The following is a 20494-nucleotide window of genomic DNA, read 5'->3' as shown; positions in this document are numbered from 1 at the left end:
CTGTTTTATTTTGGAATGCAATCACTTTCCACTCAAAAAAAATAATTATTTGCTCTATGTCTGATCAATGAGGACTAAACTGAGAGACCGAATTGATATTATTTTACATTTTCCATTGTGATGATCTTCAAGTGATCCTTTTTTAAAAAAAATAGAGGCAGCGACCTTTAAAGACCTTTGTGTGACTTGTGATTCTACTGCAGATTTCACCCAGATAATTGTTGTTTTCACAGGTTCTGGCTTCAGCTCAACACAGTGTGGACTGAAGAGTCAAGTGCAGTCATTGCATTGGATAATGTGACTCTGAACCTTGACTGTTATCTATCAAGTGAGTATAAACATTGCACTTGCTTGTTACTTTCTTTTCTGTTTTATAACACAGGGTCCTTAACCAGTTGTGGTGTCAGAATGCAACCTTTGTGAATAAATACAGAGGCAACTTCAGCCTCTGACATTCCCGAGCATTATTTGGAGGCAAATGCATTTATATTTCTCATGATTCCTCTACGATTAACATTTCATGCAGTGTGAGGGAAATAAAGGTAGTTTTAAGGGATTTACGTTGTCTTGATGAATATTAGAAATAAGGTACAGTTTTAAGTGGGTTTAATTTAATGTTTCTGGAAGGGTAAACCCTATAGTTAGATGAGAGTATAGTTTGAGATTAGCTAATTTAACTGTATTTGGAGATAGGCAGTGAGAGAGAAGGCAACTCTCACAGTTCTGCTGGGCTTCTAGAAGGCTAAAGAGGGAACGTCTCTCTCAGCCTTGCTCGAAGCAAAGCCATACTATGGAGTAATGATTAAGAAAGCACACGCAGGAAATCTAAAGTCCAACTAGTTAAGGAAACTAAGGAAATGAATGAAGAGAAGTTTCAAAGAAGCCTGCAGTTAATGGAACAGAGGAAACATGGGAACCAGAGCAGATTACTGTTCAATAAAGAGTTGAAAAAGCATTGGATCGTGAGAGGCCAGAAAAATATCTACAGTAGTGCAAAATTACTACAGTTTGGGAGACATTATTTGAAATAATTGTGGAAATCGGTGGCTAGACCTTAAGAGATTGTGTAAAAGCCTTTAAAGCAAAGGCAACCTGAAAGCAGAGGTGTAAAATCTGAAAGCGAAACCTTGATGGAAACAGTAGAGGGAAAGTATAATTTGGAAGAAGATTTGAAAGTGTGACTTTGTAAAGCGGAATTTGAAATCACTCATGTGGAAGCCAGAGTTCAGCAAGAAAAGGCAGCTTACAGTATAAGAATTATCTGGGAGGATTTTGAGGAGAAATCTACATATATTCACTTGGGTAGAGAAGAATGTATCTTAGCACAGTCATCCTACATGCTTAAAAGGGATTTTGTGTGTTAATGAGACCATTGTACCTTAAAATGTACTTTGCAACCTGTGTTAATCTTAAACTCTGTGATTAATTGTTAAACTAAAGAGGGAGTAAAGGAGTATTGTATCATAATTAGGGCAGCACGGCGGCACAATGGTTAGCACTGCTGCCTCACAGCGCCATGGACTCACGTTAAATTGCGGCCTTGGGTGACTGTGTGGAGTTTGCAGGTTCGCCCAATGGCTGCGTGGGTTTCCGCTGGGTACTTCGGTTTCCTCCGACAGTCCAAAGGTGTGCAGGTTGGATGGATTGGCCATGGTAAATTGCCCCTTCGTGTCCAAAGTTGTGCAGGTTAGGTGAGGTTTTGGATTATGAGGATATGGCGGGGAAGTGGGCCGAGGTGGGGTGCTCTTTCAGAAGGTCAGTGCAGACTCGAAGGGGCGATTGGACTCTTTCTGCGCTCTACGATTTCTACGCTAATCCAATTTTTTTCATGTTTAATTTTTTTAAAATTCTTTTTGTTGAAACGAATTAATGGTCCTGTAACAGAACAAAGTAAACTTATGGACTTTTTAGCCAGGGTTCGGTTCCAGAATACTCCCGTCCAGTTATAAGGCTTACTGGAATCTTAACAACAGATATAGATGCAAAGCGTCCATAAGGAACCTGGGTGGCACAGTGAGTTACAGATCATAGATCATAGAATTTACAGTGCAGAAGGAGGCCATTCGGTCCATCGGGTCTGCACCGGCTCTTGGAAAGAGCACCCTACCCAAGCCCACACCTCCACCCTATCCCCATAACCCAGTAACCACCCCCAACACTAAGGGCAATTTTGGACACTCAGGGCAATTTATCATGGCCAATCCACCAAACCTGCACATCTTTGGACTGTGGGAGGAAACCAGAGCACCCGGAGGAAACCCAAGCACACAGGGGCAGAACATGCAGATCCGCACAGTCAGTGACCCAAGCCAGCAATCGAACCTGGGACCCTGGAGCTGTGAAACAATTGTGCTACCCACTATGCTACCATGCTGCCCCTCTGAGTTAGTACACTGTGTTGCACTTCAGGGGCGAAATTCTCCGACCCTGCTGGGGGTCGGAGAATCGCCTGGGGCCGCCGAAAATCCCGCCCCCGCCGTGGCAGAGATTCTCCGCCACCCGGGAAGTGGCGGTGGTGGGAATCTCGCCACTCCGATCGGAGAGGCCCCTGTGGTGATTCTCCGGCCCGGATGGGCCGAAGTCGCGCCGCTGGGAGGCCTCTCCCGCCGCCGAGGTTTGAACCACCTCTGGAACGGCGGGATCAGCGGCGCGAGCGGGTCCTGGGGGGGCGGGGGGGGGCGATCGAACCCCGGGGGGTGCCCCACGGTGGCCTGGCCTGCGATCGGGGCCCCCCGCTCAGACTCCGGACCAGTGCCCTGGGTGCACTGTTTCTCCTTCCGCGTCCGCCATTGCGGAAGCGGAAGAGAACCCCACATCGCACATGCGCCGGCAGTGAAGTCAGTGGCCAGCTGCCGCTGACGTCACTGCCGGCGAATGCGCGGACCGGCGAAAGCCTTTCGGCCAGCCCCGCTGCCGGGGGCGCAGGTTTTTTGCGCCAGTCTTCTGGTGCCAACCGCTCCGGCGCGGGGCTGGCCCCCAAAGGTGGGGAGAATTCCCCACCTTTGGGGAGGCCCAACCCTGAGTGGTTGGCGCCACTCCCCTACTCCGGGACCCTCCGTTATGCCGGGTAGGGGAGAATGCCGCCTCTGAGCACTGAATTTGCACAGTGTGACAGATGTGGTGTGACAGTAGGCGCGTTTCACTCATATCTACAGATATGAATGCTGTAATGTAAAATTTCAGTTTGGTCCCCAGCTTCACAGTAGTGAACTACCAATCATTCAGCACAAGCTGGCACTGGACTGTCAGGTTTTTTTTCAGAGAGACAGCAAGGGCTGCTGAAGTTGGAAATGAAACATAGCAAGCACGCTCTTCTAAATTTGTGACTAAAGTGCTTTACTGGGAAACAGGCCCAATTCTGATTCCATAGTAATAATCGACCAGTTGACGATCAAAGAACTCCTAAAGAACAAAAGACAACACATATTCCAAGCTTCCTCAGACACTATTATTTCAAAACAAAGTTCATTAAAACCCGAAGGAGATTTGTTCGCATCCAGCTGTGTGATCATGCAAGTGTTGAAGATGGAATACATCCAAAGAATGCGTGCCTGGGTGAAAATTGTAAAACTGTCTGAAGCTTCACAGATCTTGGGTGGTATTCTTCGGAAACCGGTGGGCACCTCCGGCGCGAAGGAGTGGCGTGAACCACTCCAGCGTCAGGCCGCCCTAAAAGGTGCGGAATCCTCCGCACCTTCAGGGGCGAGGCCAGCGCCAGAGTGGTTTGCGCCACGCCGGCCGGCGCGGAAGGCATGCCATCCGGCGCTGAAGGGCCTCCACCGGCCGGCGTGAGTTGGCACATGCGCGGGAGAGCCAGTGTGTGCTGGCGTCATCCCACCACATGCGCAGGGGAGGTTCATCTCGGTGCCGGCCATTGCGGACCGGTTCACCAGCCGGCGTGGAGGAACAGGGTGCCCCCACGGCACAGGCCCGCCTGCGGATCGGCAGGCTCCGATCGCGGGCCAGGCCACCCTGGAGGCACCCCCTGCGGCCAGATCCCCCTGCCGCCCCCCCCCCCCCCCCAGAGGACCCTGTAGGCTGCCTGCGGAGCCAAATCCCGCCAGTAAGTACCTATCATAACATATGGCAGCGGGACGGGCCGAAAACGGGCGGCCACTCAGCCCATCGCGGGCCCGAGAATCTCTCGGGGGGGGGGGGGGGGGCTGCTGCCAGCGGCCACCGACCGGCGTGGCCGATTCCCGCCCCCGCCAAATCCCCGGCGTCGGAGAATTCTGCAGCTGGCGGGGACAGGATTCACCCCGTCGGGGATCGGAGAATCCCCACCCCTTATGTTGAAAGGATGATATTTGGACTCTGGGTGGAGCAGTGTTTAGTACGCCCTTCCTTTCCACCAGGGATCTGCTTTCGGAATCACTCCTGACTGAATGTTAGGTTAAAACATCAGCTCTTTTGCTGCCTTTAAGGGTACTGCTTTCTTCAAGATTACATTCCTGAGAATTATAGTCCTGTACGCTCTGCAGTTACAACATGAAAAGCATTGAGATCTATTGTGCAGTAAACAATTTAAGTGTAAGTGTATTTAATAAAAGTAAAGGTATTCTATTATTGACCCTGACATGAAGATGATTCGCGTATAACAGATTCATTGGAACAAGTTGAAGAAATCACATTGCTGTGGAAATAATGAGTGATTTAAGCAGTTAACGCAACTGGTACCAGTAATGGAGCTGGAGAGAAATAAAAGTGAACAAGCTGCACCAAGGTTCATGACAATGAAATGCCAGTGAGATAAAAGATAGAAAAGAAAGAAGAGCCAGTTTTATTTCTGAACAAAATATTGCTGCCTCCATGATATTTACTGGATTCCTTAAAATCACCTCACACCTCAGCTGATTTGCGAGCAGCGCTGGACTCCCAGGGCAGAATTTTTCTCTTTGGGCAAAGTGTGAACTAGGGCGGAATAAGCGGCGTGCAGCCTGTCGGCCACACTGACGGCTTTTCCCGCCACGTTTTCAAACACTTTGCTGAACAAAACCAAGAGGTGGGTCCCATGGCGTCATGCTGGAGAGACGGGCTCTGAATGACCCCACCCTCTCAGCAACAGCAGCTCGTAAAAAATCGGCTTGCCCTTTTTATAAGAATAAAGAAAAGAAAATCATAGAATTTCTTTTTTAGAATTTACAGCGCAGAAGGAGGCCATTCGGCCCATCGAGTCTGCACCGGCTCTTTTTTTTTGAAAGAGCACCCTACCTAAGCCCACACCTCCACCCTATCCCCGTAACACAGTAACCCCACCCAAAACTGAGGGCAATTTTGGACACTAAGGGCAATTTAGCATGGCCAATCCACCTAACCTGCACATCTTTGGACTGTGGGAGGAAACCGGAGCACCTGGGGGAAACCCACGCACACACGGGGAGAATGTGCAGACTCCGCACAGACAGCGACCCAAGCCGGGAATCGAACCTGGGACCCTGGAGCTGTGAAGCAATTGTGCCAACCACTATGCTACTGTGCTGCCCAAATCATGAACACAAGAACCTCTGACAAGGCCGCTCCCCTAAATAACTCATCACCAAGTCAGGCCCCACCCACCCCCCAAAGCAGGGAACCCCCCCTCCCATGGACAGAGGACCACCCCTTACACCCCATCCCCTACAGATTTCCATATTGGTAGGCCCTCTTGGCTCCAGTGCCCCTTGGGAGGCAATGCCATGGGATAGTGCCCAGGTACAATGCCTGGGCAATGCCAGGGTACTGCCCAGGCATAACCATCTCTCCCCTGAGGGCTGTACTTGACCGTTCGCCAGGTTCCCATTTTACAAAACCTGTTGTAAACCCTGTGTTATGGCATCACGCCAGCAGAGTTGGGGGGGGGGGGGGGGGGGGGGGATCTCCGTGTGGGGGATGATACAGCACGGAGGCCCACTAAGTGTATGTTCCTGTATGCGAATGGGGTTTGCGATATTCGTGGCAGGAACCCCATTACATCATAGGCAGGACGCAGGAGCCAGCATGAAAGCCGTTTTTTCAGGCACCCCCTTGATTCTTCACCCCCATTGACATTCCTGCCCACCGGAAACGGGGGCAGAATATTCCACCATGCCCCCGCCAGTTCATCTTTATAAATTATGTTCGGCATTCCCAGAAATCAAAAAATAATGGGCAGGATTTTCCCCCAGCCTCCATGGCCTGACTTGAGGTGGTGCAGACGGCCTTCCATTGGCCAACGGCGGGATCTTTCCGGTTTTCCCTTTGCTTGCAGTCGCGGGTTCGCTGTTGGCGGGACGGGCCATAATACTCCAGCTAATGTCAATTCATCCCCAAATTAGGATTTTAATCAAGTGCCTGCTTGAATGAGATAAACACTTAAAATGTAACTGGCCTTCAAATCCCAGAAACCATGTTGAAGCCAAAAATGAGTTGGTGCCGAGCTAGACGAAACTCTTGTCAATTTACGGCTGCCTGACTTATGGGTGGCTAGCAGTGGGAATGTCACAGAGGCATATCGACTCTGTGGAACTAGTCAATGTCCGAATTTGTGCTCCACACAAGGCTGCTCCGACACTTCGCTAGGCTAGCAGTTATGATCAATTATGTGGGCACGCGGTAGCACAGTAGTTAGCACTGTTGCTTCACAGCTTCAGGGTCCCGGGTTCGATTCGCTGCTTGGGTCACTGTCTGTGCGGAGTCTGCACTTTCTCCCCGTGTCTGCGTGGGTTTCCTCCCACAGTCCAAAGATGTGCAGGTTAGGTGGGGATTGCCCATGCTAAATTACCCTCAGTGTCCAAAATGGTTAGGTGGGGTTGCTGGGTTACGGCGATAGGGTGGAGGGGCGGGCTTAAGTCGGGTGTTGTTTCCAAGGGCTGGAGCAGAAGTGATGGGCCGAATGGCCTCTTTCTGCACTGTAAATTCAATGATCAATAGCAAAGAGGAAATTAATGTGTCGGCGTTAATATCAAACCTAAGGTCAGGATAGCGAGAAGGTCAGTTCATTGATGCATTGCTGACAGGAGTTCTGGAAACAGAAAGTGCATCAAAACCGGAGAGACCTATGACTGACATGCAACAGGCTTTTCACATAGAATTAACTTGAAAGGGTAGTGAAAATTAACAATTGCCGATTCGAGAAAAGAATGTGCGAATGACAAAGGAAAGGCAAAAGAATAATAACATGAGGCGGTAATCTTTAGCTGAGTTTTGTATTTATTGTGTGGGAAGAATAATACAGTAATTCAACCAGAAATTAATAAAGCTAGCATTCAGAAAATAAAGGCTGACTGAAAACTGACTCACTAATAAACGCTTAATTGAAACACGAAACACAAAAACTCTGTCAGTCAGACATGTTTGTTATTCCACCAGAATGGAATAAATTTGATGGGTACAAGATGTTCCATTCCCTAACTCTGGTGTCCCTCTTCTTGACAAGTGCAAAGATCATTCCACAAAAATCCCCTCAAAAAATGTTTGTTTGACTGAAAGACTGATATGCATCTGTGTGAAAAGAGAAGTTACAGTACCTGGTAATTGAAGATGGAAATGATCTTTTAATCAGTTCTCAGTCAGATCAGTGTTTTTTTCCAGCTTGTCAATGCCTACTTTACCAGTTTGGAATTAACTGGACCGATGAATCATGCTTTTAGTATGCAGATCTATTCTAAAATTAGTATGCAGATCTATTCTAAAATTAGTATGCAGATCTATTCAAGGACGTAAGCCTTCTGATTCTTAGCAATTTGTGATATAAGCTAAGAAACCAATGCTGGTGATATTTTTTCATTCATGAGAAAACCTAAGGTCAAGTGCAAGTGCTGGCTAGACCAGCATTGTTTGCTAATTGTCCTTGAGGAGGTGGTGCGGAGCCGCCTCTTAGTGGCACAAGCAGCCCGTGAGAAAATAATAATAATCTTTATTAGTGTCACAAGTAGGGTTACATTAACACTGCAATGAAGTTATTGTGAAAAGCACCTCATCGCCACACTACGGCGCCTGTTCGGTTACACTGAGGGAGAATTCAGAACGTCCAGTTCACCTAACAAGCACATCTTTCAGGACTTGTGGGAGGGAACCGGAGCGCCCGGAGGAATCCCACGTAGACACGGGGAGAACGTTCAGGCTCCGCACAGACAGTGACCCAAGCCGGGAATCGAACCTGGGACCCTGGCGCTGTGAAGCAACAGTGCTAACCACTGCGCTACCTTGCCACCCATGTAGATGTAGACAGACCTGCGGTACTGTTCGGTAGGAAGTTACAGGATTATGATCCGGTGGCAGTGAAGGAATGCCGATTGTAATTCCAAGTGACGATGAGGGGACCTTGCAGACGGTGGTGTTGCCTTTGTCTATCTCAACAGTGGAGGTCGCGTGTTCGGGAGGCGCTGAGGAAGAAACCTTGGCAAATTGCTATGATGCATAATCTAGATAGGGGTTTGTTTGTTCTGCTATATTGCAAAGGCAAAAATACAAAAAGCAGAAAAATACATAGAGCTCAGGAAGAATGACCATAATCGATAAAATAGAGACAGCAAGAAAGAAAATAAAAGATGATACGAGGTTGGATTCGAGAGAGGGATTATCTGTCAGATGACAAGATTTCATAACAGATACAGAATGTTGCTACACTCTTATCAATCGATCAGTGATTAAATCCAAACCAAAGGATTTACAGTAATAATACAGCCATTGTGTGGACAATCCACATTTGATCACCGATAAATGATATTTGGTAGATGTTTTCGATATTCACTTGCATTTCCAGTTATACCCATAAATCTTATCCAGGAAAATATTCTATTTTCTTTCATATAGGTAACGTAGAGAGCTCACCTGAAATTCATTCTGCTCATCCAAGTCAACCCCTGCTAGGACGAGCCTTTGTGAACAGGACTGTGGTAGCAGCCAGTAAGAAAGTAGAAGAGGGGACTGAAGTCAGTGCTCTGTCAGGTATGAGACTACACAGAATAATTCATCTGGCATTTTGAGTAACTGTTTTCGAAATTTGGATTTCCAAAGGTATTCCCAATTTTATTTTTCATTTTATAGCTTTCGCTTAATTATCATACATGATCTTTTGACTATGTTGCACCTTGAGATGTTTATCTTTTGAAACTGTACTTGGATTCAGCAAGGTCAGCACCATTAATAATCACGTGATAGCATTTTCTCAGGATTTGGCTCCAAACATATGGGCCTAGATTCTTCTGCCCCGCCCGCCGGAAGATTGCCATGGGCGAGACGCAGTCCAGTAAAGATCCATTGACCTCGGGTGGGAATTTCCGGTCGCCAGGTATGTGCGGCCGGAAAATCCTGCCCATGGTAAAATGAATGCAGTGTGAACACATACTTAAATGGAAAAAGGTGTTGAGGTATTTGTTGGTAAGGATGGTGAGAATGTTGTATATAGTGAGCTTAGTCTAAAACCCTGGGCGAGATTCTCCCAAAACGGGAGAAATCGTAAAGCTGCCGTAAAACCCGGGCGGGTTTTACGGCAGCGCGCCCCTTCCCGACCGGGGACCGATTCTGGTCCCCGGTCGGGGCTAGCAGCCCGACGCCGTAGGCTCCGGCAAGACGGGCTTAACGAAAATCGTTAAGCCCGCTTGCCGGAGTTAGCGCCGGCTGACGCGTCATATGACGTCAGCCGCGCATGCGCAGTTTGGAAGACTCCAACCCGCGCATGCGCGGGTGACGTCATCGCGTTTTTGCGCGAAACCCACGCATGCGCGGGCCGGGTTGCCCCTCAGCCGCCCCGCGAATGGATACTGCGGGGCGGCGGAAGGACAAGTAGTGCGCGGGCATCGGGCCCGCTGCCCGCGATCGGTGCCCACTGATCGCGGGCCCATGGCACCCTTGGCACGGCCGTGGTACGGCCGTGCCAATCGGTGCCATGGTTATAAAAAGCGAGTTTGTGACGCCGTTTTTACGAACGGCAAGACCAGGTGTGTAAAAATGGCGGAAAGGGCTGGGACTTCGGCCCATCTAACAGCTGAGAATCGCTGCCGGCCGTAAAAAAAACGGCGGCAGCGATTCGGGTCGGGACTTCGGCGGGGGGGGGGGGGGGGGGGGGGGGGAGAATAGCGGGAGGGCGGCAAAAATGTCGGGAAGGCCCTCCCGCTATTCTCCCACCCGTCGTGGGGGGCGGAGAATTTCGCCCCCTGTGCTCATCATGGGATGAAACTTCCACAATTGAGGCTTTGTAGGGTGTTTTGGGCAAAAGTAATGTGGGACCAAAAATTGTGCAAACATGTTCCTCTGCTTTGTTGGCACTACCTAGGTGATATCCCTCAAGGTTTCTGTAGCTATAGCAGGCCAAGCAAAGGACTCCCCTACCCCCTAAGGGCAGCACGGTAGCACAAGTGGATAGCACTGTGGCTTCACAGCGCCAGGGTTCCAGGTTCGATTCCCGACTGGGTCACTGTCTGTGCGGAGTCTGCACGTTCTCTCCGTGTCTGCGCGAGTTTTCACCGGGTGCTCCGGTTTCCTCCCACAGTCCAAAGACGTGCAGATTAGGCGGATTGGCCATGCTAAATTGCCCTTAGTGACCAAAAAGGTTAGAAGGGGTATTGGGTTCCGGCGATAGGGTGGAAGTGAGGGCTTAAGTTGGTCGGTGCAGACTCGATGGGCCGAATGGACTCCTTCTGCACTGTATGTTCTATGTTCACAATGTTCACTACCAGCTTAGTCTTTAAGTGACATATTGCATGGAACAGAAATGCAGCTCAGGTTCTGCCCCAACTGTAACAGTCTGCGATGGCCGACACGCAGATGAAACCGCCCCCCCCACCCCCACGCATGCGCTGAGATGACGCTAGCACACGCTGGTGCTCCCGCACATGCGCCAACTTGTGCCGGCCGGCGTAGGACCTTCGGCGCCGGTTGGCGTGGCGCCAAGCCTCTTCCGTGCCGGCCAGCGTGGCCCAAACCACTCCGGCGCTGGCCCAGCCCCTGAAGGTGTGGAGGATTCCGCACCTTCGGGGCGTCGTGACGCCGGAGTGGTTCATGCCACACCTTCGCGTCAGAGTTGCCCGCCCCACTGGTTTTCCCAAAATCCCGCCCCACATCTTTTGGGACATGTGAGTGGAAACCGGAGCACCAAGAGGAAACCCACCCAGACATGGGAAGAACGTGCAGACTCTGCGCAGACAGTGACCCAAGCCGGGAATCGAACCTGGGACCTTAGCACCCTGAAGCAACAGTGCTAACCACTGTGTCGCCGTGCCAGCCGCTTCCAAAGCTCCTTGTACACAGAACAAAGAAAAGTACATCACAGGAACAGGCCCTTTGGCCCTCCAAGCCTGCGCCGATCATGATGCCCTAACTTAAAAAAGAGCCTTCAACCCTTACTTGTTCCGTATCCCTCATATTTCCTCCCTATTCATGTACCTATCCAGACACCTCTTAAATGTTGCTAATGTGCCTGCTTCCACCATATCCTCTGGCAGCACGTTCCAGGCACCTACCACTCTCTGTGTGAAAACCTTACCCCTCACATCTCCCTTAAACTTTCCCCCTCTCACCTTGAACCTGTGCCCCCTTGTAATTGACACTTCCACCCTTGGAAAAATCCTCTGAGTATCCACCCTGTCTGTGCCTCTCATAATTTTGTAGACCTCTATCAGGTCTCCCCTCAGCCTCTGTCTTTCCAGCGAAAACAATCCTAATTTAAAGTTTCCATGTCCTTTATACAAAGGATTCTTGCTCAGACCAGTGGAGGGTCAACGTTTGAAAGCTTTCGGATGAGTTATGGAGCTGTCAAGGCCATGTGGACCAAGTTCCTACACAGCCTAACTAACTCAGTTAATAGTTAGTGGAATCGTTAACTTCAGCATCATGGTTCAAGCCCCATTGGGTAATGGTTTTTTTATTTAACATTTTTATAATAAATTGGACTCAATTGACTGCGCAAGAAATATTTTAATATGGTAGTGCTACGAATACCTGGTCAGCTCTCAACAGTGGCTAAGAAAGATTGATTCATTCCAACAGTGATAATATAAGAAATAGGGCATGGTTATTTAATAAAATAAACTTTATTAAAAGAACCTGGGACCTCGCTGCCGTGAGGCAGCAGTACTAACCACTGCGCCACCGTGTTGCCCCTCCTCTGGCACTTTCATGACCTCTCTCGGTCGATTTCCAAAGCCTTCTCCGGTGTAACTGTTCAGAACAGCATTATTTCGCCCTCTCTCTAAGCTCCGCCCAACCCCTCAAACAAAGGTTCTCTGCTGGGGTTTCCAGGCTCGAACATTTGATTGTTATCTTGGCTGATTGCCCACTCCTGTTTATACAAAAGAACAGAGCCATGCTATTGATATGCAGGTAACCTCCCATTGACAGACAAAGAGGCCATAAGAAACTATAATGGGCTAATAGCTGGTCAGACAGGAGTGTCCTAAAGAACATGGATGTGGGGCCCCTGTGTATTTTCACGAATGGGTTTAAGTCTTACTGGGACAATGTAACTTGGCCAGATGTAGGCCTAACCCATTGAGCGCCATAGTCAAGATTGGGTCAAATGGTTTTTTGGACTCTATGAGGACTCACGCTATGTTGGGAGAATTATGGGGGAGGTGCCAGGCGCAAAACAGTGTGCGATGCTCCCAGTCCACTCCAGCTGACAGACTCTGGTTCAATCGCTCGCTGGGCATGAACTAGATTAACATCATTGAATTATCAATTAAATATTTGGGATCAGTTTTAAGCTGAATTCTCCTAGCTCCTGCAATTCTCCCACCTGCTGGTGCAATGTGAAGCTGGTGCAATGTGAAGCTGGCGCAAATCCTCAAACAGAGACCACACGTGATCACCACGTGGGAAGACTCGGAGGCCATTGTAGCCCCTGGGTGGTCGGGGACATGGCATGGCAGCGCCCTGGCACCTGGCAGTGAAAATCTGGTGCTGTCTGGTGTTTGTGCATTCGCCCCGTGTCTGAGTGGGTTTCCTTCGGGTGCTCCGGTTTCCCCCCACAGCCCAAAGATGTGCAGGTTAGGTTACGTTATTATGGGCAGAGGGCTGGGCAGTAGGCCTGGATGGAGTGCTCCTGGATGGAGGGATGGTGCAGACTCGATGGGCCGAATGGCCTCCTGCTGCACTGTAGGGATGCTATGTGCAGAAAGTACTCCCCCTAGTGTTTCACCACGATATACACAACCATATTGTGAGAAGCCTTTTTTGTTACAGAAATAATTTAGCAATAGTTTATTTCAAACATTCTGCTTCAAGGATGCAGTAAATATTCCAGCAACCCCAAATATTTACTAATTTAATTAACAAGTTGTCTAGCTTTTCTATTGTTTGAGAAAATCACAATAACGTTCATTCAGATTAAAGCAATATCAGATACGCCTGCACCAGCTGCTTGACAAAAGTCCATCTTGCGCACTTGCTGAATCTACTCTTTAGGAACATTCTGGGCGGAATTTTCCGTTTTTCTATCTAGGTGCTGGACAAGGCACGAAAGGTGGCGTGCAGCTCACGCCTGCTTTTCTCACCATATTGTCCACACTGAGAATAAGAAATCCTGGAGGCATCTCCCACGCCATTATGCTGGTTTTTAGAGCCCGCAATGTTGGCTCTCCAGAGATTGGAAGGTGCCCAATCTCCGGTATAAAAACAAATAACCCTCCCCCCGCTCAAACACAGCCATCTGGAGAACCACCCCAAGCACAAGGGAAAACACCCTCCTCAAAGAGCTCCCCCAGGGACATAGGGGGCATCATCAGAAAGAAATTGACATTGAGCCAAAGAAGGGGATTTTCAGACCAGTGACCCAAATCTTTGTCAAAATGGTAGGTTTTACAGATTAACAAAGTAGAAGGTCAGAAGGAGAGATGAAGAGGTTTAGAGAGGGTACTACAGAGCTAGAATCATAGAATGATAGAATCCCTACCATGCAGAAGGAGGCCATTAAACACATCACGTCTGATTGTTGGAGATGGTAATTGCTTGCCACTTTTATGGCATGAATGTTACTTGCCACTCATCAGCCCAAGTCTGAGTGTTGTCCAGGAATTACTGCCTATGAACATGGACTGCTTCAGTATCTGAGGAATTGCAAATTGTACTAAACATTGGACAATCATGAGCGAACATTCCCACTTCTGACCTCATAATGAGGGAAGGTTGTTTGTGAAGCAGCTGAAGATGGTTGGGCCTAGGACAATACCCTGAGGAATTCCCGGCACAATGTTTGGGAACAGAGATGATTGGCCTCCACCAATTACAACCATCTTGTTTTGTGCTGGGTATGACTCCAAAGAGCAGAGTTATCCCTCTGATACCCAATGACTTGCATTCTGCTCAGGCTTATTGATACCACAGTTGGTCAAGTGCTGAGATGATGTCTCAGGCAGGCGCTCTCGCCTCCCCACTTGAATTCAACTCTTCATGTTTGAACCAAGGCTACAGTGAGGGCAAGAGCTGAGCGATTCTGGCGGAAACCAAACTGAGCATCAGTGAACAGATTATTGCTGAGTAAGTGCTGCTTGCTAGCACTGCCGAGAGCACTCCCCCATCACCTGGCTGCTGATCAAGAGTGGACTGATGTGTTGGTAATCGGACGGGTTTTTATTGATCCTGCTTTTTGTGGACAGGATGTACCTGGGTAATATTCCCCATTGGCCAGAATTTTCCGGCCGTTCACACCGGTGGGATCCTCTGGTCACAAACCCGGTAGATTCAACGGGAAACCCCCTTGACAACAGCGGGACCAGTGGTTCCTGCCACTGGTCAATGGTATGCCACCTCCACCACTGTGAAACATGTGGGCCGGGATTCTCCTTTCCGGGGGCTAAGTCCCCACGCCAGCGGGAAAACCGGTGCCAACAACTCCGGCGTCAACAGGCCCCAAAAGTGAGGAATTCTTACCTGTCTCGGGGGCTAAGTGGACAGCAGAGGGGTTGGTGCTGCTCCAGCCAGCGCCGAAGGGATAGCGCTAGTTCGCGCATGCGCCAAAGGGCCGGCGTGATCTTGCGCATGCGTGGAACCGCCGGCGTGTTTTGACGCAAGCACAGGGGGGTTTCTCTTCTCCGCGCGGCCATGGCGGAGCCCCAGAGGGGCTGGTGCGGAAGGAAGGAGTGCCACCACGGTACAGGCCAGTCTGCAGATCGGTGGGTTCCGGTCGCGGGCCAGGCCACTGTGCCCCCCCCCCCCCCCACCCCCCCGGGGTCAGATCCCCCTGCGCACCCTCGAGGACCGCCCCAGCCGACTTACCTGCCAGGTCCCACCATGTGGGACCATACGTGACCCACGCCGGCGGGACTGGCCAAAAGCGGACGGCCGCTCGCCCCATCGGGGGGGGCCCGGGGAATTGCCGGGGGGGCCACTGCCAACGGCCCCCGATAGGCAGGGCATGAACCCCGTCCCCGCCCGAAACATGGCACCGGAGAATTCGGCAGCCAGCATTAGGGCGGCGGGGCGGAATTTGCGCCGCCCCCTGGGGATTCTCCGACCCAGCGGGGGATTGGAGAATCCCGCCCGTGGTTGGGTGGGGGGGGTGGGGGGTGGCATGGAAAACTTTGCCCAATCTGTCTTTATGCCAATTAAAAGAGAAAATCTCAACTTTGGTATCCATTCCCTTTAGTTATCTACTCAGTTTCTCTTCTGTAAAGTGTCTTAAAACCTTTCTATGTTAATGATAGAAACTGACCCAGGTTTACACTCCCAGTGCTGCCTATTATCAGAATCCACCTCGTACTGTTGCAGATTAGTCCTGACAAAATGAGATAATGACCGTGCTGCCCTGGGACAGTGCCCTAAGAGATGGCGGGTGATAACCATCCTCTTTTTGTTCAGTCTTGCAGCAGCATTAATCTTCTCTTCTTGGGCAGTCCCTCAGCCTCGCAGATGACTTGCTTCCGCTCCGGGGAGGTGGCTGAAAAGTCCAATCCTGGATCGGCAGACTCTGCCACAGGTTTGGCAGGTGGTGTTTGATGAGGTAGGTGGGATGCCCTCGATTCTGTGCTGTCCTTCCGCTGTTACGCTTGGCCTCCGAGTGCTCCATCTCATGATGCTCAAGGTGATTGGCACCTTCGTGGATGCTTTTTCTCCAGCTTGTGCATTCTAAGGCAAGCGATTCCCACCTTTTGATGTTGAATTTATTGAGGGAGGCTTTCAGAGTGTCCTTGTAGCGTTTCCTCTACCCTCCTAGTGATCGCCTGCCACTGCAGAGCTTGGAGTACAGCACTTGTTTTGGGAGTCTTGTGCCAAGCATGCGGACAATATGACCCGCCCATCGCAGCTGGCTGAGCGTGACCAGTGCCTCAATACTGGGGATATTGGCCCGGGAGAGGACGCGCACGTTGGTGCACCTATCCTGCCAGTGGATTTTTAAGATTTTGCGGAGGCATCATTGGTGCTAACTCTCCAAGGATTTGAGTTGACTGCTGTACATTGTCCATGTTTCTGATGAATACAGGAGGGTGGTGACCATGGCTGCTCTGTAGACAAGGAGCTTGGTGTTGGGTTTGAGATTTCGGGCTTCAAATATGCTGGGCGCGATTCTCCGCTGCCCATGACGGATCGGAGAATAGCGGGAGGGCCTTCCCGACATTTTTCCCGACCTCCCGCTAGTCTCCCCCCCCCCCCCCCCCCCATGGCCGCCCCACGACACGAATCGCTGCTCGCCGTTTTTTACGGCGAACAGCGATTCTCCCCTGGCCGATGGGCCGAGTTCCCAGGCCTTTACGGCCGTTTTCACGAAGGCAAACACACCTGCTCTCACCGTTCGTGAAAACGGCCGCAAAGTGCCGTCCCGGACAACCATGGCACCGAACGGGGGGGAGAATCGGGTCCCGGGAGGGGGCGCGGAGGCTGCCGTGAAACACGGCCAGTTTCACGGCAGCCTTTACGACTCTCTGCATTTGCGGAGAATCGCGCCCGCTGTTCCTCAGGTGTCCAAAGACTGCACTGGCACTTTGGAGTTGATGTTGTTGACGATGTCTGTCCACAGTGAGAGGAGGCTCCCGAGTTATGGGGAATGATCCACGCTGTCCAAGTGCTCACCAGTGATCTTGATGGTAGGGGGGCAGTTTTGTGTGGCAGGAGCGGGCTGGTAGAGAACCTTTGTTTTCCGGATGTTTAGCTTGCGGCCCATTCTCTCATATGCATCACTGAATGCACTACAAGGGTTTGTAGCTCCGCCTCTGCATGTGCGCACACACAGGCATCATCTGCTTACTGCAGCTTAATGACAGAGATTGGGATGGTCTTGGTTCTGGCCTGGAGGCATCGGAGGTTGAACAGTTTCCCAATTGTCTGGTAGGTTAGCTCCACACCAACGACGAGATTCAGAGTGACTGGATGCATTGTTGCTGCAAGGAAGATGGAGAAGAGCGTTGGTGCGATGACGCAGCCTTGTTTGACCTCTGTTTGCACACATGTTGGGTCAGTGGTTCTGTTGGTGAGGATTACGGCTTGCATGTCATCGTGGAGCAGGCAGAGAATGGTGACCAATTTCTGCGGGCAGCCGAATTTGAGGAGGATGCTCCACAATCCCTCACGTTTGACAGTCAAAGACCTTTGTGAGGTCAAAGAAGGCCACGAACAGAGGTTGACGCTGCTCCCTGCACTTTTACTGGATTTGTCACATGTTGAAGATCATGTCCATTGAGCCTCTTGATGGGCGGAAGTTGCACTGAGGCTCTGGGAGGAGCTGTTCAGCCACTGGGAGGAGGTGGTTGAGCAGTATTCTCTGAATGACCTTGCCCGTGGCAGAGAGTAAGGCGAACACACTGTAATTTCACATCATTAATAGAACTAGTGGAAGAAAAGAGTTTTCAGTTGAAGCGGCCAATGCACAAGCAGATATTAGCTCTGCAGGCTGTTGAACAGGCAGGTCCCAAAATTAAAATGCAAATTTGCTAGTTCTTCCCTCTCATGTTTTACCGGATAAAATCTTTCAGTAATGATGACTTCATGAATAAATCCATACTAACCATAATGTGTCACCTGTGGGTTATTGAAAGAATTAAGAAGTCTTGTTGTGCATTATTACAGTCCACTGTTTCTTTTCAAGGTGATTCTTTCTCAAGTTTCACAACTGCTTCAATGTATTTACAATGTGTGGCGCTGTGATCTAACTGGCCCACTGTGAATAAACCTCATGGCATCATCTTGTCAGGTTGGTGGCCTCTACGAGCACTATTCATCTGCTCTGTGTTCAGCAGTAATGTTACATACCAGGCCTTGTTCATTGTCTATTGTGCCAAGGTGTGAATTTTGGCATTCTTCTGATTATTGTGGGAACACTGGAGTCGCACTTGCCCATTGACTACAACGCCCCCAGGCATCCATTAGCTGCTTGACACCAAAGCATCAAATTCGCAACCTTGAATATTCACATCTTTCCAGAGCCTTGGCATACATCTCTGCTGATTCCTCTCACCCTTTGGCCCAACTTGTGTTCCTCACTTGTTAAGTCATGGCCTAGTGTGAACTCTACCCCCGCCACACCACCACTGCTTCTCGCTAGGCCCCTTCACCTTTTCACTACTCTCTCCCAGATTTGAAAGTTTCTTCAAAACATCTCTCTCGACAATCAAGCTTTGGCGCTGTCATTGCTTTCCGACAATTGCTTTATATCCATTTCTCCTCTCTGAATCATTTTGTGACCCTTAAGGGCATGTGAACATGATATTTGTTGGACTTACAATTCTGTACTTGCGCAGGCTGCTGCAGTATTTTATCCTTCGCAGTTTCACTTTCGCCTTTTTAACAGCATAAACAGTGACTGGGTTCTTTCCTCCATATCGCCGCACACATGCAGACATTTTGATCGATCTAAATCTAAAGCTATCTAAAGAGCCTTTCCCTCAATGTTGAGCCTTTAATTTTGTCTGTCCTGTCATTTAAAGATTCCTGGAGTTCCTTCAAACTGCAGGTAGAAAATGTTCATTTCAGTGACATACTTTATAGAACATAGAACATAGAACAGTACAGCACAGAACAGGCCCTTCGGCCCTCGATGTTGTGCCGAGCCATGATCACCCTACTTAAACCCACGTAACCCGTATACCCGTAACCCAACAATCCCCCCATTAACCTTACACTACGGGCAATTTAGCATGGCCAATCCACCTAACCCGCACATCTTTGGACTGTGGGAGGAAACCGGAGCACCCGGAGGAAACCCACGCACACACGGGGAGGACGTGCAGACTCCACACAGACAGTGACCCAGCCGGGAATCGAACCTGGGACCCTGGAGCTGTGAAGCATTGATGCTAACCACCATGCTACCGTGAGGCCCCAAATTGCTCTCCTACCTCAGGTAAAACACTTAGCAGTACACTGCCCATCAAATGCCTGCATTGTATCTGTTCTTCTGGAACTTTAATGAACCACATGGTGCTGTATACATTACAGTCCTGAGTGCCTTTTAGGCACAAAAACATTTAGCGTTCATTTCCCATCTCTTGTCAGATCTGCCGCTTCAATCCCTCTAATAAATGCACTGCTATAATTTCCAACTGCTTGCAATTCCGATACTTGGGATATGTTTGCCACAAATGGCTTTCTCAATTCCACCAAAACTTTCAAGGATTTTAAAGATAAGGAGTTAGTTCTAACAAACTTTGCAAACTGAGAACAGGATTGTTTTGTCTGCTGTACTTCCAAGACCTTCAAAGTAACCTAAAGAACCAGCGGCTTGCAATCTTGCTCCCTTCAGTGCCTGTGGAGAATATTCCGACGCTATGCTTTACCTCTGTAGCTCACTAAATCACTTAGCTTTTGGTAGTTGGCAGTATTTCAAAATGTTGCGTTGCAGTTTCTGGCTCATTGCTCCCAGCTCTCAAAGTAGTTGGGGCTGTATACACACAGGAGCGGGTAATTGCTCTGAATTTGTACAGCACTGCTGCGTCCCTAACTCTCTTAATCAAATCTTTCCTTTATATTCTATATCCTCGTTTGACACTAATTCACCTTACTTCTTTCTGTCTCATTCTCTTTATTTCTCTCTTTATCCTAAACCTTTTTAGTCAATGAGGTACACTGTTTGTTGCATCGTTCACCAAGATCCCAGATTCTCCGCAGGAATAGGTACTTCAGCCGCTCAGAACTGTTCTACCATTTAATTAGGTCATGGCTGATCTGCAACTTTACTCCATTTATCTGCCTTGGTTCCATAACCGTCAATAGCCTTGCCTGACAAACACTTATTAATCTCAGGTAAAAAATCTTCAATTGATCGAGCCTTTTGGGAAGGGAATTGCAAATTTCCAAATGATCCTTTGTGTAAAGAATGGCTTCTGTCTTGCTTGAATCTTAAGGTTTTGCCCATTTATTGTGGACTACCTCGTTAGAGAAAATAGTTGGTCTCTATCTACCTTATCAAATCCTTTAGTCATTTAAGCACCACAATTAGATTTCCCCGTAATGTTCTATATTCAAGGGACTACAAGCCCTGTCCTCATAATTTAGATTATCTCTGGTATAATTTTGATGAATCTGTGTTGCACTCAGTCCAAGGCGAGCATATCCAGGGCTGAATTCTCCGTTTGGGAGACTAAGGAATGATCGATCAGCCACGTAGCGC

At 49.3% G+C, this 20494-nt stretch overlaps 1 protein-coding gene across 2 annotated transcripts in view; it reads left to right on the top strand.

Moving 5' to 3' along the window:
- LOC119974762 (ALK tyrosine kinase receptor-like) overlaps nt 1–20494 on the top strand; it is a 1320646-nt gene that overhangs the window by 969642 nt on the left and 330510 nt on the right. For both annotated transcript variants that reach the window (XM_038813974.1, XM_038813983.1), the window contains 2 exons: nt 234–328; nt 8773–8907. In XM_038813974.1, coding sequence (XP_038669902.1) covers nt 234–328; nt 8773–8907 — 230 coding nt within the window. The remainder of the gene's footprint in view (nt 1–233; nt 329–8772; nt 8908–20494) is intronic.

The sequence above is a fragment of the Scyliorhinus canicula genome, chromosome 1, assembly GCF_902713615.1.
Source record: "Scyliorhinus canicula chromosome 1, sScyCan1.1, whole genome shotgun sequence".
Taxonomy (NCBI): Eukaryota; Metazoa; Chordata; class Chondrichthyes; order Carcharhiniformes; family Scyliorhinidae; genus Scyliorhinus; species Scyliorhinus canicula.
This window is presented reverse-complemented; position numbering and strand designations above follow the sequence as displayed.